General features: G+C 43.7%; 1 protein-coding gene across 1 annotated transcript in view; it reads right to left on the reverse strand.

The window, feature by feature from the left end:
- The window catches only part of PTCH1 (patched 1), a 64,164-nt gene that overhangs the window by 32,896 nt on the left and 4,434 nt on the right, over positions 1-26,834 (reverse strand). The window contains 10 exon segments of the mRNA XM_043566731.1: positions 664-789; positions 1,549-1,647; positions 2,305-2,460; positions 2,869-3,000; positions 3,832-3,979; positions 4,754-4,875; positions 5,167-5,365; positions 6,771-6,862; positions 6,965-7,034; positions 10,125-10,314. Coding sequence (XP_043422666.1) covers positions 664-789; positions 1,549-1,647; positions 2,305-2,460; positions 2,869-3,000; positions 3,832-3,979; positions 4,754-4,875; positions 5,167-5,365; positions 6,771-6,862; positions 6,965-7,034; positions 10,125-10,314 — 1,334 coding nt within the window.

A 26,834-nucleotide genomic window follows, 5' to 3' on the forward strand; every position in this document is an offset into this window, starting at 1 on the left:
CGCTGGACGTGCAGCTTGCTTAAGATTCTCTCCCCCTCTCCTTCTGCCTCTCTCTCTCTCAGAAAAAAAAATGTTATATGTAGATTGGACTGCAGGAGTGGGGGAGGATCTGCACCCATTATAACCCCCATGTGTTCAATTCTAAGTGATCGCCTAGCCTGGTCTATACTGCAAGCTCGTCTTCATAGTCAATGAAGTGTGTTCTGTACAACTGCCTTGTGTTGAGGCTGCTTTAGGGAAATAGACAGAGGGTGGCATGTTGGGGTAAGCACAGAAACCGAGTGGGATTTCAAAGCAGGGATGGCCAGAAGCTGGCCGCACTGTGGATGAGAACAGAGGACTTCTGGATATCTGGAGCAGGGGCTTCCTGGCATCCTATATGGAGCAGCTCTGGTGTCATTTTAGTTTAACTGTAAAGGAAAGAGCCGCTCCCTAAGGCACCAGGTGTTGAGGACACCCAGGCCACAGGCATCTGGGCTACAGGACTAAAAGGAAGGGAAGAACCCTGGGCTGTATTTCAGGGGGACTGTGAGGGTTATGGCTTAAAGAAGCACCCACCCACACGAGCTCCATATGGTACATGCTACAGTAGTACTGGAAGCGTGTTAATGGAGAAAAGTCAACGTGGGATGCTCACCATAGGTTTCATCACTGGAGACTCACCTGTAGAGAGAACGCCCGCAGAGCGGGAATCGGGATCAATGCGGCCATGAAGAAGGCAGTGACATTGCTGATGGATGTGAGGGCCACGCTGGCTCCCGTGCGCTTGAGGCACTCCCCAGTCCTGTCCTGAGCACGAGAAACCACAGTGCTGAAAACTGCACAGGACAGGGTGCCCTCAGAGCACAGACCGTGTGAACAATTCACATACATGACAAAGTAAGACAGCAGAGAGTCGATAATGCTGACATTGGGGTATAAGAAAGAAAGGGCGATCTCTGCCTTACCCCCTAACACTGGCATTGAGAAAGTTCTCAGGATTATCTACATGGTTATGTGTTGTTCACGGCTCTGACATCCAAAGCACAGAGCTGCAAGATAATGATTTAAGTAAAATTTTCAGATTTAAAAGGTGTGGGGGAGGGGCACCTGGGTGGGTCAGTCAGTTAAATGTCCTCACTTGATTTCAGCTCAGGTCATGATCTCAAGGTTAATGAGTTGGAGCCCCACACTGGGCCTTGTGCTGAAGGTGTGGAGCCTGCTTGGGATTCTTTCTCTCTTTCTCTCCCTCTGCCCCTCCCTCGATTGCTCTCTCTCAAAATAAATACACTTGAAAAAAAAAAAGGTGTGGGGGAGGGTGTGATGGGGACAAAGTGAGACACACACACACACACACACACACACAAAACAGAAAAGCAAATTTGGGCCTTAGAATAAGTGTTCTGAGATTCTTCTAATTTCTTTTACTTATTTAGAGCCAGTACCACGTCACTGACTTGGGACTGAAATATTTATTGGGCCAGATTACAGAAAATTAGAGGACAAAAACTCAAGAACAGAGGGGAGTTTGGCTGTCCCCAAAGCTTTCTTCTTTTTCTTTTCTATTACCTCAAAAGGGATTCTTTTATTCTGTCCTGTTTCACTAAATGCATGTGCCAGAAGGAAAACATCATCCACACCAACACCAAGAGCAAGAAATGGCAAAACCTGCGGCAAAAACAAAGGGCAGCAGATTAGATGTGTGAAGCCCAATTCTGACCACTCCCGAGCCCTTGAAAACATTACCCCCAGAGCACCCCCCCACCAAGCTCCCCAAAGGACAGCTCACACCATTGAATCTAGTTTTCTCTGAGGCTTAAATCCCCCAGATCGAGCTGTTTTAGCGCACAGGAGATCTTGTGCATTTCTATTTCTAAGCTCCGTTATATTTTTTAAAATTAATAAACGAGAAAGAATCTGACTCATGGAAAGCAGCAGATCTCAGAGCATGAGCCCTGGACCGGCATCACTGAGAAGTGATGACTGGAAACTCTGGGGGTGGAGCCGGGCAGTCTGAGTTGTCCAAGCCCTCCAGGTGACTCTAGCAAACACCTAAGTTTGGGAACTATGGCTCTAATAAATGGTCTTAATTTCACTGATAAGTGAAGTGCCTCAACCAAGCAACAAGCCCACTCAGACCTACCCCCCCCCACCCCCCCGCCAAGAGCTCCACTTTGAGGCAGCAGCCCCCTCTCCCGAAGTGTGGCATCTTGGTGGCAAAGGACGGAAGACTCTTTAGGTGACAGGGACACATAGGAGGCCGCAGGGCTAAGCCTGGGGAGGGGTGTTTGTCAATAAATAGTGGATGGATGTCTCCTTTAGTACCTGAGTTGTTGCAGCGTTAAAGGAAATCCCGATCAATGAGCACAGGCCCAATCCTGCAGCCACTGACAGTGCAACCAACAGGACGCCAGCCAGCCCCACGGCACCCTGGGACTTGGAGCAGTCCCAGCGCAGCATGGTTAAACAGGCATAGGCAAGCTGCGAGCAGAACCACAGGGTGGGGGGCAGGTGAAGGAACAAGGGGGGATGGGGGGCGGTGGGGGGAGACACAAAACAAAAGCCAAACATTAGAATGTGTAAGGATTCTAATGTTTTCCCCCACCCATCACCCCAAATCAAAAAGTAGAACTTATTGAATCCAACAACAACAAAAAATTTACATTACAGACATCACATGAAATGATATGAGTCAGAAATGGGCAAACTACAAATGGGAGAAAACGCTTTACACGACCACTTTTGAAACCGTTATGAAGCAGAGCTCTCTCTGTCTTGGATGCACGTGTGTGTTAAGAGCAGTTAAAAAGCAGGAGCGGTCATGGAAAGATAAAAACTAAAAACCAAACCAACCGCCCCATCCCCCAGGAGAACTGAATTGACTGTTACCATCAGTAAGTAGCCACTGGCCACTCGGATGACACTGACATCAGAGAAGGACTTGAGGATGTCGTCCAGGGTCGTCGTGGTAAAGGAAAGCACCTTCTGTGTGGAGTTCGGGGCGACACTTTGATGAACTACCTGTGGTCACAACATAAGGATAAAGTCCGACATGGAATTAAAGCTTCAATGGGCTTTGACAGCACAGATCTTGGGGGACATGCCCCCTCCACTCAACCCTCACTTTTTTCTGATGCATTAAAGAGTTCTACATGATCCAGGTTTGAACTTGGACTAACATGAAATGACCCTGGGCCTGGAACAATGAAGGCCATTACTAATCAGGTGAGAATCTGGTGCTGCGGTGAGCCAGAATCCTTGAAGCCCACTCCAAGCTTTATTTACTCCACCTATTCACCTCTCTGCCACTGTACAACTGATCTGTGGGTCCCCTCGGCTCCCCACTAATCTAAAACAACTTATTCCTGTGGTGACTCCTCCCCACTTTGTTTGCTGGCCATTTTTAAAAGGTCACATGCAGCTCAGCAGAGGTCACTGCTTGGGAAACAAAGGCCAGCTCCTGTCATATGACCTAACCAAGGGGACTGCAGCTGTGAATAGATTCTATGCCTTGCTAATGTTTTCCAGACACCTTTTCTTGCTAACCAAGTGTTGTTGTTGTTGTTGTTTTAAACACTGTTATGCCTTAGTTCTGGAGTTCACAACTGGTTACTCAGAATATTTCAGGCATCCCAATTAGAATTAGCATCACCCAGACATTAAGATTTTCAATGTCTATCTAGGAAAGGAAGAAAAGTTTCCATCCCACCAAGTACCCAAAATGACAATTTGCTTTAAAAATAAATTCTAATGAAAAAAAAATCTTTTAAAACATTGCTACAATGAAGTATTTAGTAACTAAGGGGTTTGTACCCAGATTCAAAGGTAGGCGTCGGAATGCTGGCGATTTACCTCCACGTACGTCCTCTGCCAAGCCTCCAGGATGGCTGCTGCCTTGTCCTCGTTCCAATTGATGTGTGACACATACTCGTACCCCTTGAAGTGTTCGTACATTTGCTTGGGAGTCATTAACTGAAACATGGTCTGCAGGGCATGGGCACTGTGATGGGTGGTAAAGACACAACATCAGCATTTCCAGGAAGTAGTTCTCACAGCTTAGAATCACAAACAAGCACTCCCAACTCACTTGTGGCCATTCTCTCCTTCTATGTGAGCACATGTTTCCATTAAACAGGGCCTGATGGTTATTTTATTTAATAGATTGATGTACCATATTAAAGGTGTAACCTTATGAACCTTTTACAGATATACCCCGAAATTAAATTAATAGGCAATTTCCTTTCTCAGTTTCTATTCAGTGAAACAGGAAGGGTCGGGGAGTAGATAGCTTGACCAGATATGCTGGGCTCAGCGCTGCATGCTTGCCTGTGCAGAAATCCCAGACGACGGCTCTCCCAAGGGACAGATCTCAGACAGAGAGCCTGACGCTTGCCGGAGCAGAGTCCGCGAGTGCACAGAGGATCATTCTTGTTTAGCTGTCACAGCATTTCACCCCACTGGCTACGACCAATGTTTTCTGCCCACTTTACACTTGTCCTGATCTTCTACCTGACAGGTCTTCTAAAAACCTGTAGTCACTAACTAGAGTCTCAATGAAAACAACAAATCTCCTCTTGAAAAATTCCCCACAAGGTGTTCTTTCAAGCTGGTCTGGTCCAGTAATATTTCCTAAGATTCTATTACACCAGGCGGCTAGCTAGGATAACAGTTAGGTATTAATGCAAATACACTTGCAGATGTCAGAAGGGAAGTGGTTTCTGAGGAAAGGACAAAAAATAGACGGCTTGGATTTTTCCTCCATATGTTGGATTACCTGACAAGCTTCCCAGTGCTATTCTTGACTGTGCCACCCACAATCAGTTCCTCCTGCCAGTGCATATACTTTCTGGATAATCCATGACATCCACCGTTCAAAACAAGGGCCACATCAAGAGGCTAAAATAAAAAGACAGCCACATAATTATGGGAATCAGTAGGCAGGTCACATGCCTTGTTAAAATCCAGTGCTTTAAGGGCTTGTTTGTTTCAGAGAGAACATTAATAACAAGGCTAATGAGAGGCGTATGGCAAATCTTACAGCAAAATTTAGCTCTATAAACAAACTTAGCTCCATAGACAAAAAAAGTCGTTGAGAATCAAATCTTAAAAATGAAAATAATAGAACTCCAAATGGGGGAAAGACATCAAGTTTTTCTCTCTCAGGGAAGAATCGAGGACTGTACTCACTTTGGTTGCATTTTTGTTGGGAGCTGTGGCAGGGCAGTCTGGATCAGCCGGGTTGAGGCAGGGCCGGTCCATGTAACCATGACCAACTTGGGCCTTATTCAGCATTTCCTCCCAGCTGTCCACTTGATAGTTTATTTTCTTTAACTCTTCTAGGAATTCCAAAGGGTCAAAGTTTGTCCACTGCAAAGGAGGCTTACCTCTGTGAAAGAAATTAGGAGGCGAGACCATGAAAGGAGGCTTCCAAGCCTCTTTTCCAAGCCTCCAAGACGGCATATATTGTATATATTGTGTCTGGATTGCATGAGGCTTTCTGGTTGTGCTGCAATTCTGGGACCCTGGCATACAAAATAAATGCCCCTTTCCAGTGTATCTGTATGCAAACCTGAGTCAGGAAAGTAATTCATGAACAAAAATGCCAAGCAGAGAGCTTATAAATTAATGAAGCGATCAAAGAATCTTTGCTGGCTGATATGTCATATTTAATACCTACTTCAGAATTAGCCAAAGGGCACTTCCTAGCAAAAGACTGAGATCCAAAATTAGGGGGGGTGGGGGGGGGGTGGGAGAAGGAATCACAATGTCAAATTAGCACTTGCCAGCCTAATAAATGCTTTGTAAATGTCATCAATCAAAATATTTGATCTCCATTACCTTTAATAATCCCATACTTATGAGCTCTCTCTGACAGCCTGGCAGTCGACCCCGAAAGCCCCCCGCTGCCTCTGCCATCACCACCATCAAGGCCACTTCCCCCCACACTCACTTTTGAATTTGTGCTGTTGACAGACCAGAAAGGCTTTTGGCTGCCTGTTATGTGGTTCAAACCACACTGTAGCTGCTTAACCAGGCTGAAGTCATTATTCAGAATCTCCCAACCAGAAAACACAAAACCCCTTATTTCCCATCTAAAACTGTACACTGAAGGTCAGGATATGGCCACTGCAAATTGCTTTTGCAGATATGTGCAAGCTAGGACAGAAACAATAACCCAAGCACGAACTCTTGCATAATTAACTGAAAATGTCTACACCAATTAACAATTATTCCTTAAATGACGTGGTATGTATAATATCCAACTGCTAAACTGTGAAGCATCCCCTGCCACGGCCTTCAAAGATAGCGGATTTCCCCCTTAAATGCCATTAATGTGATCCAAAGAAAGGTTAGTATTTTATTTCACAGGAAGATCTTGAACTTTAACTCAATATGTTTAATTCTGACATGCACGCACTAATAAATTCTCTGCTTAAAAAATAAACTAAACCTATGGAAGGGCTTGGTCAGCAAAACTGCAAATATCTTATTAAAGAGTTAAAAATCATACATACTCTGAAATAATTTGCATTTTATTTGCATATAAATAGGTTGGTAAAAGTGAATGAAATTTAATGATGCCTTCAGAACTTTTTTTTTTTTTGAAAAGAGGAAAAACATTCTGCTAAAGTCCCCTCTCCCCCAACTATTCACTCAAAACATGCCCATGGAATCTCAATGTTTTTATTTCTTGTTCAAAACTGAAACAGAATAAACAATGATGAAGTAACATCACAGAAACCTTCTAAAATTCAGAAATCAGACATCAGAAAATGATATCACATACTTACAGTAGGTACGCTGTCCCAGATTGTAACTTTGCCCCTTCCCAGAAGCAATCCAAAGGTGTAATAATTAAACAAGGGTAAAGATATTCTATTATCTGTCAAAGTTAAAAAAAAAAAAACAAAAATAGGCCACACATTAGGCTAATGCATAGCATTGAGGAATTTTTGAGAATTGTATGCAAAAAAAGAAAATATACCTGATCCATGTAACCTGTTTCTGTGATAAGTTCTCCAGATTTGTAACACAAATGTTCCAATTTCCACTGCCTGTTAAAATAGAAAGGAGAGACAAACATTTCTCACTGTAATAAAGTATGGAAATCCATGCAAAATCAGGACAACAGAACATATAGAAAGAACTGCAATTTTGATCACTTTTAGGTATCTGTCAAAACGAACACAACTTTTGGCAAGTAAAGACTCAACAAGCTTAATTTAATGAATAGATAATACTCAATTGTAATTAACATGTGGGTGTTTATGTAAATGAATGCTACCAAAGTACTTGAAAAGTCCTGTTTTCTTAAGTGTTCTCCCAATAATCTTGTTTACGCCATTATCTGCTTTTCTACATACACTGAACAACTTCAGGGCAGATAATTCAGTTGAATTATCACAAATTCAAAATACGTGGAGACTAATTAGTAAGGTTTATAATGTATTAACATATATTTAGGTGGGAAAACGTAACTGACTCATTTTTACTGGCAGTTAACGTCCTTATTAACAGACAGTGTTCCAAACGAATTCTGCTCTGAACCATGACGGCTGTAAACAGCATTGCCAGGTAGACAGATTTCCTACTTTACAGTTTTTTATTCTTATTCTATAGAAATGTTATTAAATATACTGATCACCAATTATCTCTATTATCTATCATCTATCTATAGAATACTAAAGAACTCTGACATCTCTAGAAAAATGCTCTATAAGCACATGCCTTTCCAAGTGTATCAGGGAATTTAACTTGAAAAAAGAAGAAATTTGGAAAGTATAGGGATGGGAAATCCAAGAGAAAAAAATTTTTTTGAGTCTCTCTAAATTGCTCTAATTTATTTATTCATCTCCTTTTTCTTTTTTTTTATTGGTCACCCAAAGGAATGTTCTGGACTTAGCCCTCTTCCCTGTGGAACCTTCCCATCTATCCCTCAGGGTCCTCACTGAAATGCCACACCTTCCCACTAGGCTTTTTTTTTTTTTTTTTTGCCCAGGGCTATTGAAAATGACCCCTTTCTCATGAACCACAGAATACTGCTGGTCTGATCTGTTTGATAAGTGGAGCACCTGGACTTGGGAGTATCTGTGTTTGGCTTCGTACATGCCCATCTATGGTGTGATACTTTCCTCTTTCTAGCTAGACCATCGGCTCCTAATGCAGGGCCCAAGTTATCCATCCATCCTTCCATCCACTCACCCACCCATCCACCCACCCACCTACTCATGTATCTATGTGTATGTTTATATTGAACTCCACATAGCATCAACACAGACCATCTAGCCTGAGTAGGTTGTCAATATCACTTGATCAGTGAACTCATTTACACTTGCTTGAGACGTCATGGCTGTGCCTTAAAAAAGCCCCTGGGCTTGGAGCCAGAAGGAAGGGTTTGAAAACTGTCTCTAGTGTTTAAAAATTGTATGAACTTGGACAAATGGTCCAGTTAATCTAATTCCTGGTTTTCTTGTCTAAAAAATGAGATGGGTTTAACTAGGTGTTCTTTAAAGCTCATTCCAACACATAAAAGTTCTCTGGTTCCATCTCAGATTAAGAATATAATTTCATTGTACAGACACTCACATCTCCTTAAGTGTCTAAGTGACAAGTCCTTCAAGGTAGGGTCCCATTGTGTTAAGAATGGGTCACAGCATGCTTTCAGTGGCCCTGGAACTTATTTATTTCCAAATTCCCAGCAGGGCCTCTACTTGAAAGTTCTGCAAAACTGCCCTGGGGAGTTGCTTCCACTGCAGAATGGGAGGGATGTGCTGATAAGATTGGGGATGTGCTCACTAGCCAAGTTTGCTTGACAAGAGTGCTAGAATACCTCCTTTTCATACATTATATATCTCGTTCTCAGAACCTCCTGAGGATAATAGACCACACTTGATCAGTAACTGACTTTACAGATGAGGAAACAAGAGCATGTCAAAGATATGTGACTCATGCTGGACCTTAGGGTGCTGCCTCCAGCTAGATGGGTCTTAGAGACAATCCAGTGAAGACCATGGGGAGTGGAGGTTACCGTAGCAGGGACAAGTACAGATTTTCCTTTTATTTTCTCCCTTCACTCTCCCTGGCCTCTGAATAGGTGTACAGTGGCACTTCCTCACCTCCCCTGTGAAAAACTGTGTCATCAACCAGTCAGTTAAGAGGTGAGGGACAGGTTGGGGTTAGGCAAATGCCAACTGAGTAAGCAGTCCCCTGAAAACAGGGTTTAGTGACAGTCATCCCAATAGTTCAGGGAGAAGATCCAGTTCAAATGTATCAATCTAGGCAGTTAGTCAATCAACAAATTCTGATCTAAATGCTGGGGGTGGAAGAATGGACACGATGTGGTCCCTGCCCTGAATAACGCACTGTTTAAATAGAGAAGAAGGACTGTCAATTTTGTTCCAGAACTCTTCATATGCTTTTATTATATCCACAGCACTGTTAAGTTAGTTTTGAAGCTAAAGGGAAATATTTTGTGAGGCTGTATTATAATTCCACCATATCTGCCTACCCATCAGTAAGAATTCACCATAGTGACTCAACCGCTATATGCTTTGTGACACATGCTGTCAATATCTGTAGTGAATACAAAGTAACCATACGTAAAGTCTTTCATTTTTCTCATTCCTTTCAATTTTTATTCATGTTTATTTATTTTTGAGAGAGAGAGCGTGAGTGGGATAGGGGCAGAGAGAGAGGGAGACAGAATCCGAAGCAGGCTCCAGGCTCTGAGCTGTCAGCATAGAGCCTGATGCAGGGCTTGAACCCACGAACCACGAGATCATGACCTGAGCCGAAGTCGGGCGCTTAACCAACTGAGCCCCACCCAGATGCCCCTCTTTTCTGTCTTTTTGACTAAAGGCAATTCAAAATGTAACTGCTCCAAAAATATCTTAAGCAGGAAAGGTCCTCAGAATGGCTGTATAGCCACCCAAATGGCTGCTTGAAAACTCATACTCATTTGGGTATATAGTGCCAAGATACTTAGTGAAAATACATTATAACGTATTTGATCTGTTACCAAACTCTAGAAATGAAATTCAAGATTTAAGAAAATCCCACTTATCAGAAAACTACTTGAACACTGGAAGCATATTTCCAGCACAACCTTATTTAGTAAAACCAGCCGCTTCTTCCCGCCACCTTACCTGTTGTACATATATACATGGACTCTGCTGGCCTGGAGGGCGGAGTCCAGGTGTTGTCGGAGAGCTTCCGTGGTCAGGACGTTAGCACCTTCTTCTTTCGGGGTCTGAATCATGAGCTGAGGATTAAACATAGCCTCCTCTCCAATCTTCTGGCGAGTATAGTTTAATTCGCGACTTACTCGTCCACCAACTGACAAACATGTACAGGTTTCAATTAGAACAGAAAAATCCCTGTGAATTCATGTTCTGTTATCTCACTAAGAGGTACAGGATACAGGATAAATTATCTCTGGTCATGAAAATAGAGGGCTGATGTTTGGGGGATAATGTTCACTTTATTATTACTGGCAATGTTCATTTCACCAATTAAAAAAAAAAAAAACACGGAAAAAATACTAAGGCCATGAACAACTGTCCTGTCTGTTGCATATGCAAACCTAATGCATACGTGCTTTGTGCACCTTCTAACTAATGTGCCATATGTATAAAGGGGGAAGGGGAAGGAAAACATGAGACACCTTTTCCTTGCAGACCAGACCAAATTCCCCTGTTACAATTTCTTTCACTTGTGTAAACAATGTGACCGGGCAGCACATTTCAAGATAAATGGCTTCAATTTACACTCTTCTCCTAAATAATCTAGTAAAGGTAACAAGGAAATGTTTCTCCCTGTTGAAAAAGAAACAAAGAAAGGTGGCAAATGTGTGCTCGGCAGAAAACTTGCCAGGAGAAGATAAATAATGTGATTTACATCAGATGTACTTGAGAGGAACCAAATGTCTCAGCTGTGGCCAGGACAGCCAGTCTCTGGATCCTGGCTCTATCAGACTCACCTGGTCAGCATCCGGAAACAAAGGTACCAGGTTCTGAGTTGCCTGTGAGCAGGCAGCCTGTGTTCCAGAAGCTCCCCAGGGATCCTGAACCTGCTGCAAGCCCAGAAGCCTTGCCCCAGTAGCACCGGGCCCTCCAGGAGGCTGGCCACAGTGGGGCATGCTACAGGTGAGGGCAACAAGGTACGCTTTTTGTTTTCTTTCTCAGGTCTTAGGTTATATTTCAACTATGGCTTTAGAATAAGCCAAGCTCAGAATGCTGGACCTGGCTGGGAGGTATGGGGGGCGGGGGGAGGGAGGGAGTGTCACTTCCCAACAGGGTAGGTGTGGGGGGATGCAGTTGGGAGTGCTCTGGAGAGCATGCTTTGATCCAATATGGTCACAGGGAAGGGGCTGTTCCAGAAGGGCCCGGGAGGGCAGGAGAGAGACAATCCTAGAGCAAGCAGCACCCCCTACCCTTCTCCCCCTCCCTACACACACACACACACTCCAAGGCCAGCTGATGAGTCTGAACAGTGAGTCTGAAGAGTTCCTAAAGTCACTGGTAAGTTTCATGTTTACTGGAAAACAGGCCTTCAGCTACAGTGTAGAAAGAGCCTTCAGCAATCATGGTAAGCTTTCCCACGAGGAGGAATCCTTTTTCTTCAAGTTTAGCATTCAAGGACATAAACATTTGGTTTGGGCAAGTAAGGAAGTACTGGGAACAGCGGGCTGTTTAGTTCTCTTGGCATATTTTATAAACAAGGGGGCCGGCTAAAAAGCAAATAATGCCCTCATTAGGAAAGCTAGTCCAGATTCACAGACTGGCAGGATCATGTGTGTGCGTCCACGCAGATGGCCAAGGCCACTGCGGAATACTGTGAGGTGAGGCCCAACATACTGTTGGGTGTGTCCAAGAGGAGAGAGGAGGGGGAGGATGAGGAAGAAGGAGCGGAGAGGGGCAAGGAGAAATGGGGAGGGGCAGAGGGAAGGATATTATCAGTCAGTTACAGAAAGTATTAAGATTCCTTGTGCAGAAAACTTTGACAAATGCCCTGGGGAATTGCCCAGGATACTGCAATCAATTTGAAGTTAAAGAAAGACTACAGGAAAACATAGGAAACTTGCAACAAAGGATAAATTTACATGAAGTCCTAGGCCTTTTCAGGATGCTCTTCTAAAGCTGCCTGCAGGCAGGGTCTGGCTCCTTCTGGCAGGAATCACAATGTATTATTTCAAGCAATTAACTAGAGAACTGAATTAGACTCAATCCACATTCTCTGGAGATAAAAAGGCTGTTTGAGGCTAAAAAGCCAATTATTAGTCCAGAGGTCACTTCTGAAAAGCTACAGACTGCCATGCCAAGATCTCCAAATAGCCTTTTTGAAAAAAAGCTCAACTCCTTCCTTTCTCCTGGCTATATGACATCAATACCCCACACCTATAAATCATTTATATTTCTACCAGCTCCTGAAGCATTGGCACAGCACACGATCCCTCATTCTGCTTACAAAGTCCTACTTCCTTTATTTTTCCTGACGCTTAGAGCTTCAGGTGAATTCAACCATGAGGTAAAAACAAACATCAACAGAGTGGGACCACAGACACTCCCTCCCACCTCTCCTGCTTTATAGCAGCTGCCTCTAACTATAACCGATAAGGTGAGGATCCAAGAGACGAGTACACACAAAAATAGAGATCAAATGCAAGGTTCATGCTCCTGAAAAGAACTGTCTACATCTTCCAGACCAACCTCACATTCGAGCAATTATTTTATTACAGGGGTTTTCAAAAATGATGCTATTTCCTACAAGATATAAAAACGTACCTCAAGGGCTTTATAGTGTCACTTTTAGATGTTTTAAAATGTATATTTAAAGATGTATATTTTTTAATAAAGGTGTCTATCATGTCTCTGGAACTGAAAATATTTTTTTCTTCCTTCATTTCTTTGCTCTAGTGATAAATGTAATATTTTGCTAATGTGACAATCATTTTCAACCAAGACAAGACTCTCATCATAGGTAGACTGAGCAACTGGAGTTCAAAAACCCTTAATGGCCTCCAGCACCTATGCCGTATCCTACTTTTCAGTAGCGTTCAATTCGGTTTTACATACGACATGGCCATATTTTATTTAACATTCCATCTATTATTTTTGCAAAACTATTTGGTAACTTTTTAAAAAGTTTCGTGGACATCCGCTTTACTTGACAAAGAGTCCTAACACTCACCCAGCGAGCATATGAAGGTGCCTGCTGTGTGCTACACAGCGGGGTGCTATGCGGGGTGAGACCGGTGCGTTCTCTGCTCCAAAAGGCTTGCTGGCCAGTGAAGCACACAAGCAGTAGACAAACAAATCAATAGGATAATCTCATGGGATGACAAGTGCCTTGGAGGAAACACAGATGGTAATGCCAGGATAGTTACCGGGTGGTGGGGAAGGGGGAAGCCCCCTTCAAATGGAGTAGCCCGGGGAGACCTAAATGGAAGTAACATTTAAGCTGACTTTGATGAGCTGGGGGGGGACAGTGTCTGGGCAGAGGAACCAGCAACTGTTAAGCCCTCATGTCTGGCTTGCTGCAGGAAGAGAAAGGAGACCAGTGTGGCTGAAGCTTGGTGAGACTATAATTATGTCATTCATTTGGTTGCACCGGTAGACTTAGCTCCTTCTCGGGTGTACCTGTGTCATAAGCTGCTCAGCGTTCGTATGGTCTTACATCAGTATTCACCCAAGGTGCTCTGGAGCAAGCTACCAGAAACAGAAACCTCTCTGGACAGAGCAACTTTATGGACTCCCCTGATTTTTGCTACCCTAGCAAATGCCTATCCTAAATCACAACGGGGTGAAAGCCCAAAGCTGTTCCTTTTCTTGTGAGTCTTCCTCATCACACATCATCGTGATGCTCCATCAGCAGGAAGCCCCACAGACCCCATTTCAAGCTACTGAAGTTACAGGTGCAGTCTGGGGGAGATGGTTTTTCTCCCTTCTCTGTCCCATGTTCAAGGTCAAGGTCCTTTCTATTTAAAAAACAATCTGTTCATGAAATACTGCATAATTATTTCCAACTACTGAGCAGAATGAACCGTACGATCCAGTATTTGTGATGTAGATGTATGAATGCTGACAGCCATGTGAACAGCCACTGCTGCTGTGTGGTGGTTTATGGATAATATTTACCCATTTCCCTTTTTGAGGGTTATCACTACTACTTAATTTTTCTGCAAAGAACCCATATAATTAAAGACTTCCATGTGACAAAAAGAGAAAAATAAGAAAGCTACTTGGTAGGGATCTGAATTAAGCTCAACGCAAACAAAACAAAACATGCATATTCATTAAATTCTAAAGTCCTCTTATATTCTTTTCCTTCTTCCAAATGCAATAACTTTTAACAATAAAATAACAATCAAACTCTTTGAACAAGACTCATGAAAAATGTTATCTCAGGATCCTGGGACACGAAATAGCCTTTTACATTTGTGTATGTTTTTCATCTGCAAACCCATTTCCCACTCATTCTTTACCTATTTATAAATATTTTGCTCAGTGCGGTGCTGTTCCCTCATCAAGCTGGGGCAAGCTGACTGGACAGTCAGGTGGTGGGAACCAGGACCAGAAAGGCAGCACTGAGATTTGGGATGAGTCCCTGTGACATAATTGGGCTTCAGTAATCTTCTCTATGAAATGGGATGAAAATGATACTACTAACCTCATAAATTGGTGTGAGTGTTAACAATGTGTTGTGAAATTTCCCAAACCCTGAACTCATCCACTCATTCGGTTGCTTATTCATCACAGGGCATGTATCATCACCCTTATTTTACAGAAGAGGAAAAGTAGCTGCAATTGTCCAAGGTCCCCCAGCTGAGAGGAGGTGGAACCGACCCTCAACCCTAGTCCAACTGCCTGGAGAGAGCCTTGTGGCTTCTGAGTACTAGTTGAGGATAGGATTTTAGAAGTCCTGAATTCCATATACCAGACTGTGTCAAGCTCATAGCTAGAGCTTTTAGAATGCACCTGCATCAGAGTATTACACAGGACAACGGTTGGCATTGTTGCTTAAAGGACAACATTGCTTCCCACAGTGTTTACTGCCACTGTGAGGAGATAGTTTTTTCAGTAGAACCTCATGGGTGGCAGTAACAGCCCCCCATTTTCCTTGGGATCCCCAGAGGGGCCTGATTTGGAGGAGGGGGTTAGAGAGACTAGGGTACACAGCTTTAGGCCTCTTTACCTGCAAATTCTCCAGAAATCTGAGGCTTAAACCAATTCTTTGAAAGAGCTGGGGTAAAAAGCATCACTTCCCCAAAGAAGTTCTTGCTCAAGCTCTGCTGATCCTTTCCTCCCTAAATCAAACCATTATGGTTTTCCAAGGTGAAGAAGGGCCAGCACAGGTGAGAAACCATTCCACCCAGGGGTCCATACCTCTGGGCCAGTGCTGTTCCATTCCATGGTAGACAAGAGATGTTCCCCTCATGATGCTCTCCCACCTTGTACCATTCTTCACCATGGCCCTTGCACAGAGCTTAATAAACGGCTGCAGCATTCATACACAAAACTTTTAGCAAAAGCTTATTGTGATCCACATAAAGGTGATCTGAGGGACCAAACGAAGTATTTTTCCCAGTAAATTCCAAGTCCTTTCAGGGAGGCACCGCCCGCTGCCCACTTATCTCGGCACACCAGGCGCATGCGCACACTCAGTGTGTCAGAGGAATAAATGAATGAACAGCCTCAATACAGAGCCTTGGGAACAGGCAGTCATCTGTATAAGATATTAATTCTCCCCAAAGCCTCAAAAAGTCAATCAGTCAAAACAAATGACCCTTTCAGCCTGAAAAGTACCCACTCAGAGTCCAATTAGGAAAATGGGGTCTGTGTATATGCAAGCGGAGCATTTGCATTTGATTAATCCCATGAATTATCTAACAGCCTCTAGAGAGATTTTTTTTTTCTTCCCCTTTAGTTACTTCAGGTCCTTCTTTCAATGTTGCGATTAGTTATTGTGAGGGTGAAAAACTACAAATCTCCAAAGGGTGTAACTGCAAAATTATTAGCACCAGCTCGTTTTCTAAATTGAAAAAAATGAAGATTCCGTAATTTGGGCAATTGGCTGAAAACTCCTGAGCTGTGAGTTTTAGTCAGTCTTCCAGCCATCTCTTTTATTCATGACTAGCCAACTGCTGCTTAAGCTTCAGGGCTGTTTTTCTCCTCGTGGGATTGTGCCCTTGGGTGTTGCCATGGGAAAATGCTAGAATCAGATAGCCCAAAGAGAATTTGCCTTCATGAAGTGAGCCCAGTGAGTGAAAACCACAAAAACAAGACAAGAGCAGGACACATCCCCACACCTCCCCAGGGACAGCTTGAGGGGGGTGGTGGTGGTGAGGAGGGCGGAACGTGGTAGAAGGGGTAGCAGGCCTGAGCATGTGCCCACCACAAGCCCCCACACCAGCTGTTTGTGGTGCCATCTGTTACCGCCCAGGCTGCTTCTCTGAATGGCTTTCCCTGGAGCTGCCCGCTCACCCTGTCGGACACGATCAGGTCAGCCCAGCACTGTGCCCACACCGGACCTGCTGCCTGCCACAGCTCCCCCCACCTGGTATTCTCTCCAGGGCCAGCAGCTCCCAAGATCACACTGCATCTGTTAGGAGACCCATTCTTCTTTGGTCACTTGCTGCTGTGGCAAATGAGGGCTGCGGTCAACCCCCCCCCCCCCCCGCCCCCTCAAAGACAGGCCGAGTGAAGCCACAGCCTGTGGACTCAAGAATGTTCCTGGCTTCCGGCAGGCTGGAAGGGGATGGAGATCTGCTCTATCCCTAACTGCACACTTGCCCTACTGGGAACTGTCCCAGGCGCTACCAAGATTCACCTGAGTGCTCCAGTCTATAAGCAAGTAGATGCAAACTCAAGTCCTGTCCTTTTGCAGGAGCTGAGCAAGCCTGGGAGGGTTCGACACAGAGCAGCATGCTCAGAGGCAAAGCTGGACCAAGAAGCAGAACCCAGGGACCAAAGACAGTGTTGTTATCAAGTTTTAAGTCCTTAGTTAAGGCCTCCTAAATTCTTCACTCAAAAAATAAAAACAGAACACAACACAACCACGACAAAAGCCAAGTGCCTGCCAGGGCTGCGGGCTCTCTACCCCAGCATTTGGGCTGCTGCATAACATTAACCCCAGCTCCCTTCTCTGAGCCTCTGTGGGGCTGACATCACCTCTCTGCTCTCAACAGTCTTCTTGCCATTATCCGGCCTGGGCCTCTTGGCACCGGCCTCCTACTTGAGCACGCACAGGGGAGAAGACAATGTGAGTCCCCACCTCCACAGGCAGGCTCCCAGGGCCCTGAGGAACATCACGCTGGCCTGCTTTATCTCCCACACCCTCCCTGGGGGCCACTTTCATGATTTTGTTGCCATCAGGATTAGCTGGATTAGGGACTGATGCATAAGGACCCCCTGGTGCCTCGAGGAAGTTTCATCACCAGGTCAGCATGGTGTGAACTATATTCTGTCACCACCACTGCTCCTTATAGCCACCAACTGAAAAAAAGGGGAGGGGACAGCAGAGAAAATGCATGAACTCGTCACAGCCATAAATTCCCCCATCATGCATTCCCAAGGGTGTGAACCATTCAAGACTGTCCTCCTTTCCTGCAAGAGCCCTACTGATTCTTTTCTTATCTATAAAGGATGTCATGGGTCTGATAGTGGCAGTGAAGTGGTGAGCAGAGCTGCCTCAGAAAAACAACACAAAGGAACTTCTAGTCCTTTGCTAAAACCAGTCAAGCAATTTGGGAAGAGAGTCTTGCTGTTGGAACCTTATATTACAGTCCTATCCCATGGGGTGGGGGTGGGGGCGGTAGGGGTGTTCCCATTTAATTTGAAGGAAAACAATGTGGGCAGGAGTGGGGGGGGGCGGTCAGCAAGAGGATGGAAAGAAACAGAACAACTCTTAACGCCTTGTAAAAATTCAGTGACTGAAACTTTTCCTCCCAGAAAAATCACTTGGTCCTTGTACCTCCCCAAACCCGCATCCTGGCTGCCGCTTACGTGCACCCTGCATGAAGTAAACACAATTTGTAGAGAAAGCAACGGGATTTCTGCAAGTGTGTGCAAGGGTGTGTGTATGTGTGTGTTTTATAGAACAGTCCTTCTTGCACAGAACTGGGCTGTTCCATCAAAGCCGTATCTGTTATATTTCTGTCTTTCTCTTCTGTTTGGCGTATTCACCAACAAGAGAAAAGGAGGTAAGCTTTGGCGGCCCTGACCTGCAGCTGGAACACAATACTTTCGCACAGCCCTGCCGACCCCTGACATAAATTTTACACCGCAGCTGGCATTTACACACTCAGCATTACCATATGTATAGCTGCTCGGTGCTAATTATGCTAATCACCTGTCTAACTCTCTGCTGCGAAAAATGGTTGTATTTAGCAGTCCAGTGCCTACCAATGCAGCTTACTGTGTGGCTGAAATGTACATTCAGACGGCCCTGAATGGCAAGATTTTTCCACGTTGCTGGCTACATTCAGGCCTCAGAAAAATTTATTCAAGTCAACTGGTTTCGGTCCGCAACAAAAAAGTTACGAGAAAAAAGTGAGTGTGTTCTTGCCCTAACATTCTGGATCTGCTTGCAAGCAAAATGATAAATCAATTGGTGTGGGAAACAAAAAGGGAGAGAGATTTCTTTTGGGAGCCATGTGAAACTGTAGCCTATTTAAAAAAAAAAAAAAGAAAAAAAAAGGGTCATCCTATTCCCCAAATCTCTAGAAAGAGCAGTTAATAGATATTTAGCCCTAATCCCAATTCTCTCAAATTGCAAGCTTTGTTTGCAATTAAGCAACATATTAAATGTGCAATTTTTTTTTTCTGGATCATGTGCAGCCTAAAATGATGGCATCATATTTATCATTTTTAAACTTAGTGCAACAATGTATGAACCTCATGGAGAAAAGTCAGGTAAGAGAAGAAATAATTTCTTAGGCAGCTAGGGAAAATTCTTTTGTTATTCTCTTAGAATGCTTTTATTTCAAAAGACACTGTGTGATATTTATGTCTATTTTGTGAAATTTCCTGGTTTCCCCACTAAAGGAGCAAAGGAAATCAGGGAATGGGGGTGGGGAGATGGGAGAGTTCAAAACAGAAAAAAAAAAAAAAAAGTGCTGGAGGGAGGTGGGGGGAGAGCCAGAGTCAAGAAGCCTACATTTTCCTGAATCTCAAAACGCCTGTTTCCCATCCCTGTTTCTAAAAGCAATTTTCTCAGATCACTCTACAGAATGGATTTCTAAAATCAGGATAATATTATCGCAGGTTGCAAGTTGTTTTAACAACTCCCCAAATTCAAACTGAAACCCCATTTCCTCCTAACTCCCAAAATACCTTCATATTAATGTTTAAACATCCTAAAGTTAGTAAGTCTAAGGACTGCTTAGTATTAGATTATTTGGATGTACAGCTAATGCCTAGGCGTTCCAATTTCCTTGGGTTGTCCGAAGCACTGTAAAACAAGTTCTACTTGGAGGGGTGGCTCAAAGCGTCCAGTTACTTTCTTACCTCCAAATGAACATCATTAGTAGCTGCTTTACTGAAATCTAGGAACTGGGAGCAAACTGGAAGGCCATTTATTCTGCAACATAGATCTTGGGCTACCCCTCCCCCCAGCGCTACAAAACACCAGAGAAGCTTTGTGATACCTCTTAGGTTTACACACAGAAGGTGCACCAAGCCAGGAGGCTTTCTTATACACGGGAGAGGGGGGTGAAAGAAGCTGGTCTTTCCCTGCCTTACTTCACTCACCTTTCAATTGAGCTCACAGCAGATGAAAAGGGTGATGCTCACAGATGCTGCTATGAAAACAACAGCTTCGTTCCTATCAGCCCCTCCCCATTCGGTCCAACATTTTATAAACTTATCTGACCCAATGAAGCAACATTATCCAAGCCACATCGTGCTCTCTTTGGCATCCCAATTCAAGCTGCTTTTCTTTGCCAGTAAAAAGTATTAATTCATCTAAGTTTTTGTACTTCCAAATCTTGACTCTGCAGCCAAAAACACAAACAACACGACCACAACTGTGCCACTGCAGAGGGCTTACCTCTCTTTCCCTCTCAATGTCTCGTTCTTCTTTAATAGGAGATGGACCACCCTGCCTCATGGCACAGAGCACTGTTTACATTGCAGTACTTGACTGTGTAATACATCTGGCATTTTTGGGCAGGATTCCTGAGCTAGGGGCCAGAAGCCCTTAAGCAATGATTTAAGGGGAAAAAAATCATGCACACTGACTTAACAAAGCCTACTTCCAGTTCCTTTTGCTTGCTTTTGTACGTGTTTCATCAATAACTGAAAACTATGTTGGCTGATAAATTGGGGAAATCTACTGCTTCTTTTCATTTATCCTAACGAGAATAAATCAAGCTTGTGCTGTGGTACGGAGACTTGCTTCTCACTAGCCTCACCTTCATAGCCAGTGGTGTTCTGGGACCCACATGCAGTGTGGACTATCTGGGTCATCTCACAACTGGGTTTCTAGAAATAGGGCCCTACATCCACATTATAAATCTCCCCAGCAACTAACTTGTCACTCATGAGCAGGTGCCTTACTGCCCACAAACGACACAGTTTCCCTAACACATGACAGCTGTTTTTCCAGCTATGCTCTGAACCCAAATACAACAAAATAGTCAGAGTCTTGAAAGGTTGTGGACAGGATGCATCTTTCCTAAAAATCTCTATGACAGTCAAGCAGTTTCCCAATGCAGCATTCTACTGTTTTGGAAGATGAAATTTGTGTCAAACCTAAAGATACATACATGTAGGGAAACAAACGGCCATTTAAAGAAAAACACAATCCTAAATCCAGTTTAAGAGAAACAAATGCAATAAATAGGTCTTATGATGAAGGGCCCAAACTCAAAGTTCTAAAGCAAAGAACAAGTAATAAAAGTGCTTATATCCTGATGACCCTGATGGTACCTGTGTAGTCAGGGAAGCTTCCCACTAAGAAAATCCCAGGGAGCTTTCTCTGTATGAACTGCTGGAAGTGCCTTCATGAGCAAAACCCTCTGCTCTCTGGGACCTCTCATGTGGGATGGACCATCTAATGCTGCAGAGTCGGCCAAAGTTTGGATAAGGAAATCTGTTCTCTTCCATCTATGCCCAAGCACCATGTTCCTTTTGCCTTTGGTGAGAGTTCCATCCATGCAAAGCCTGAAGTATGGTGCCTGGATTGGAATGTATTGGCTTACATTTCACTTACCATCTCAAGAAATGCTAAGGGGCCCAATTCTTCATACTCCATACAACACATTAAACACATGGGACCAAGACTTATTTAACACTCCATTTGTCAATGAATTCTAAGGCACTTCAAAAGTCCATAGGATGCCATGACTCTTCAACAGGGGAAGTACATCTTCTGCTGACAAGACCCAATCAGAGAGTGAGGTCCGGGTACCACCCGTTACCAAGACAAGAACCTCAAGGATGCAAATGGCAGCTTGGGATTTGGTATCTCCCACAGCTGGTTTGAAATAATACATGTTCTAATTCCCTCCTGTCAGTTTGTGATTAACCAGATTTACTACCATTTCAGATTTCACACTAGTAACTCCAGAGATCTACTGGGAAGAAATGATTAGGGCAGTTTAGGAGTCTGTGGGGGGAAAGAAGGGTGGGAGGGAGCAAAGGGGGGTTGGGAGAAGAGGTTCTGGGAGCCAGTGAGGGGCAAAGGAAATAGTGTTATAATAACAGAATCACACAGGTATGGCGATTATTTAGGGATGTCTTTTTTTCAAAATAGTATCACACTAGTGCTGAGTCAAATACTATACTTCTGCAAAACGGCCCCTATTAGATATGGTGTCCTTTAAAGTAAGTTTAGGGGCACCTGGGTGGCTCAGTCAGTTAAGCGGCCAACTTCAGCTCAGGTCATGATGTCACGGTTTGTGAGTTCGAGCCCCATGTCAGGCTCTTTGCTGACAGCTTGGAGACCGCTAAGGATTGTCTCCCTCCCTCTCTCTGCCCCTCCCCCACTTGCACTTGGTCTCTCTCTCTCTCTCAAAAATAAATAAAACATTTAAATTTTTTTTTAAGTATTTTAAAAACATTTCCATATTTGTTTTAAAAGCCAAAAAGACTTTTAAAATCAACCCCCCCTCCACTTCCCCCCCTCCCCCCCTCATAAAATAGGAGTACTTTTCTGGGGCTAAATCTGGGTGAACAGCTGGCATGGAGCTGGGTGGGGGGTGGTAAACCATGAAAGCAGCCCCTTCCGCTGCACAATTGTGACCCCCCAACACGAGAAGAAGGGCAGACAAGTTACAGCTTGGCCTGAGTGGACAGAGCTCTGGGGGTCATGGGGAGGTCAGCTTTGAAGGAGAAATCCCAATGAAATATAAACACAGCATTGTGGAAACCAGACAAATCTCCCATAGCTTGTCCAGCCAGCGTTAATCTCGCCATCAGCTGTGGTGCATAATCCAAACAAACGGATCCGGCGGTTCGTACATCTGGAAGCTGTCATCTTCTGGAGCCTCCAAGCGGCGGTCCGTGGATCTGAAACACCCCATTGCCCAACCTGGCTTCTACACTCCTTGGCAGGGTCAAGAGTGGCAAGCAGTAAAGAGACGCGGAAGATTCCCAGGGTCAGCTGCCCTGGGGAGAAGGCACCTGAGGCTATTTGGTATTTTAAAGCAATTATTGTTGGATGTAAATTTTTCAGCTATTTTTCTCCTGATGTAAAAGAAAAACCACAATTCCTTGCACCTGTATGTGTGCGCCTGCTACTGCAATCTAATCAATACCTAGCTAATAAACATATTCTTAATTTTTCAAAGTGCTTAGGGGACCAAGGAGAATACGCAGCATTTCATTAGGTCTTGTGTCCCTTGTTCCTTGTGAAATGCACCCAAACTGACAGCCCTGCAGAGCAGAAACTGGCAGTAAAATCAGAGCTCATATTGCCCATATGGGCTCAAGGTCTCAGCCCCTCACTATCCCTTTGGTTCTGCTGCAAAAGGGCACCCGGGGAAAAGCGGTTTGTCATAGGAACATCTGGAGGAGAGCTAGACCACCGAAGAGCTAATGTACTGAGCGGGCTTCCAAAAGGAGCTCTTATTTCAATATGAACTAAGTTTAGTGGTGTCTTTTCCTGCTTTTTACAAAGTCACCTTCATGCTAAATAAAACCTTCATCCTACGCTTCTTGAAATGCAACAAGGTCTGTCTTCAAAATTAACTTACCTGAAGAAAATCTATTCTAATATAAAGCTTTCTCTTCCTTGCATAGCTGGCCCCCACCCACACAGTGTCTTCCCTGCCTCCCTCCCTCTGTCAACTTGTCATGCATTTTATTTGATATTTAATGTAATTCTAAGAAAAACAAAAAACTTAAATTATTAGCATAAAAAATTAGTTACCTAGATCAGTAAATATGGAGATGGGGACGGGACATTATCTTAAAGAAAAAAAAATTCCTTTGCATGTAAGACAATGTATTTGCAGCCACAATGTCATCATAATAAAAGCCCTCCATTTGCACAGCATGAGTCTTCCAATTGGAATCTATTATCTAAACCAGTGCTTCTCAATTGGGGTGATTTTGTGCAGCTCCCCCCCCCCCCCCCGCCACATTTGGCAACGACTGGAAACATCTTTGGTTGTCACAACTGGGAGGCTGCTACTGGCATCTAGTGGGTAGAGTTCAGAGATGCTGCTAAACATCCTGGGGTGCTTAGGGCAGCCCCCATAACACAGAATTATCCAGAAAAATGTCAAGAGTGAGAAAACTTGCTCTAAACTTAAAGAAAGGATGGTGAAGCTCATTTATCTCCTACAACTGCCTGAGTTCAAGCCAAGAACAATGAAACCATCATACCAGCAAGAAACAAACTTGAGAGCACTTATAAGCATCAAGCAGGCATTAAGAACATCTTTTAAATTTTCCTTAACAACAAAAAAAATCAGAGTCACAACTTGTGCCTTCTTCCTTTGATGTTAATAACCAAACACAACGCAATATGGATTCATTTCAAGGCTGTTATAACCCTTTGCAGTAAAGGATGCCAGGGGCTGGGCAAAGCTTGAGGGGAAAACAAATCTCAAAGAGATAAATGAATGTTCCGCCACTGGAGAGTTGTGACAACAAACTTGCATCTGAGAGAGGGTTGGAGTGGGGGGTAGTAGCTATTAAGGGAGACAGGAAGATATGGGTGCTAAGCAAAAAAGGAAAAGCCAACAGAGAAATGGGCAAGATTAAAAATAAAGTATTTCCCTTCTGTGCCCAGAGAGAAATCCAGCTGAAGCACTCCAGTCCCGGGGAGGGCACTAGAGGCCAAATATGCTAGTACAGATAATGAGACAGGCAAAGAATGACTAAAAGGAAGAGCTGGTAGCCCCTCAGCCAAATGCCCTGCACACAGCAGAAACCATTCTGCCATGCAGCTGGGCCTTCCAGGCCCCAAGGCTCCCCGCCTCAGACAGGATGTCCCAACTGGAGTCAAGCACTGGGAGTTCTCCTGGAGGCCACACCCCCAGCCTCTGAGCCTTTGCAGGAGCTGTTCCTCTGTTCTGGAATGCCCCAGCAGCACCCCCACCTCTCCAGCCCCTGTGCCTGGCTCAGACCCCTGTCAGGGCTGTCCTGGGAGGCATCCCTGCCCTAGTGCCAGTGGTCTATGTGCCTGCTGGGTGGAGGTCCTGAGGGCAGGGACTGTGGCCTTTCACTAACATCTCTCTGGAGCTTCATGCAATGCGTGGCACAGAGCAGGCATGGAGAACATGTGCTGAATATTTTTATTTATTTAAAAAGTTAAAAAAAAATTTTTTAAATAAATATTGACAGAGAGAGACAGAGCATGTGCGGGGGAGAGGCAGAGAGAGAGGGAGACACAGAATCCGAAACAGGCTCCAGGCTCTGAGTTGTCAGCACAGAGCCTGATTTGGAGCTCGAACTCACAGACTGTGAGATCACGACCTGAGCCGAAGTTGGGCACTCAACCAACTGAGCCACCCAGGCATCCCTAAAAAAATTTTTAAAAAATGTTTGTTTATTTGGGGGGGGGGGGGAGAGGAGCGACAGAGAGACGGAGACACAAAATCTGAGGCAGGCTCCAGGCTCTGAGCTGTCAGCACAGAGTCCAATGCAGGGCTCACAAGCGGTGAGATCATGACCTGAGCCAAAGTTAGACTCTCAACTGTCTGAGCCACCCAGGTGCCCCAAATATTTTTATTTTTAAATAACAATTAGTCTCTCCCGGACCTTGCCACCACTGGCATGTGCTTCAGTAACAGCAGATGTCCACAACATCATTCCACATATTCTTTTCCTAAACCTCATGACTCTATTCACAAGTGAGCTAAATTTGGTATTTCTGACTTGCAAATACTCTAACCCTGAGACCTAAGCTAACATCTAATGTATGTTGAGTTTCTTAAAAGAAACTGGTTGCTGTTACAATGATGACAGCAATCGTTGTACGAACATTTTAACAAGAGAATCAAAAAATTCTTATCACCAATGAGATAAAAATAGGACAGAATCTTACTTATCTAGTTTATATTGGTCTGCACATTGTGGCCAATGTATTCAAACTGTCCTTATAAAGCCACATTTCCCCAGCATGTTAAAAGCATAAAAGTCAAATCAGTGATGTAGCCTATCAAGTGGATCCCTTTAATTTGCCGGCAATATTAAAAAGATAACAATTATCTTGGCAGATACAAAGATAGATGTAGTAAGTCTATGTGTACACACAGATACAAATATAAGTGGAGATATATGAACAACACAGGTTTGAACTGTGCAGGTCTACTTATATGCAGATTTTTGGGGGATATAAATACCATATCTATATATTTTCTTCCTCTTGACTTTTGTAATAACATTTTCTTTTCTCTAACTTATTTTATTGTAAGAATACAGTAAATGATGTGTGTAACATTCAAAATATGTGTTGATTGACTATTTATGTTATTAGTAAGGCTTCCAGTCAACACAAGCTGTTAGTAGTTAAGTTTTTGGAGAGTCAAAGTTATACACGGATTTTTAATTGTGGAGGGGTTGGCGCACCTAACCCCACATATTGTGCAGGAATCACCTGGTATATAATATGTATTCGTGTGTAGGTATGTAGATATATGTATCTCTAGTTGCCTTTGTATATTTATCTATGTAGTGTGTGTGGTAGGTCATATTTTTAAATATCACAAGGGAAATAGCATTTTTCCAAGCTGTCCCTCAGCATTCCCCTCCCCTTAAAATCTCTTATGCTTTCTCAGTCTGTTGCTTTTTAACTAGGGAAATACGCAATCTCTATTCATTTGGTTTATTTAGAGTAGTAAGCACCCATGTTTATGTTCAGAACATTTACAGTCTCCATTAAGAAAACAACCATCTAACAGACTTCTTGTGCTGATAGTGATGAAGAATTTATCAAAGAGATTAAAGTACAAATTAACCTAAATTCTGAGTTGCTGCTCATTTTAATCTGCTACAGTGTAGGACAGCAGGAAATTCCAACTCCTGAAAACAAATGCTTACACTATTTATTGCTGATATGAACACCAAGCTCACTACATCATAAACAAGTCCTCCTCACTGTTACCTCTTCTTTGAATTTATGTTAAAATTATAAGATGGTATGGTGGCCTCATGGGATCCCTGGTGGGGTTTACTCGCATTTATGAAACTATTGCTTCTTCTACCGGGAAGAATCTAATACCCAATGAATGAATGAATGAATGAGTGATGACAAATCAACAAATCAAGAGGCCAAGTTGACTTAAATCATTAGTAGGCAAAGTGGACATTTTGCCATTGTAACATGGAACAAGAATTCAGCTATTACATGCAGAAATACCACATACACTATCATGTTATAAAAATAAATATAATAAATAGATGGCT

The sequence above is a fragment of the Prionailurus bengalensis genome, chromosome D4 (genome assembly GCF_016509475.1).
Source record: "Prionailurus bengalensis isolate Pbe53 chromosome D4, Fcat_Pben_1.1_paternal_pri, whole genome shotgun sequence".
In the NCBI taxonomy this organism is placed as follows: Eukaryota; Metazoa; Chordata; class Mammalia; order Carnivora; family Felidae; genus Prionailurus; species Prionailurus bengalensis.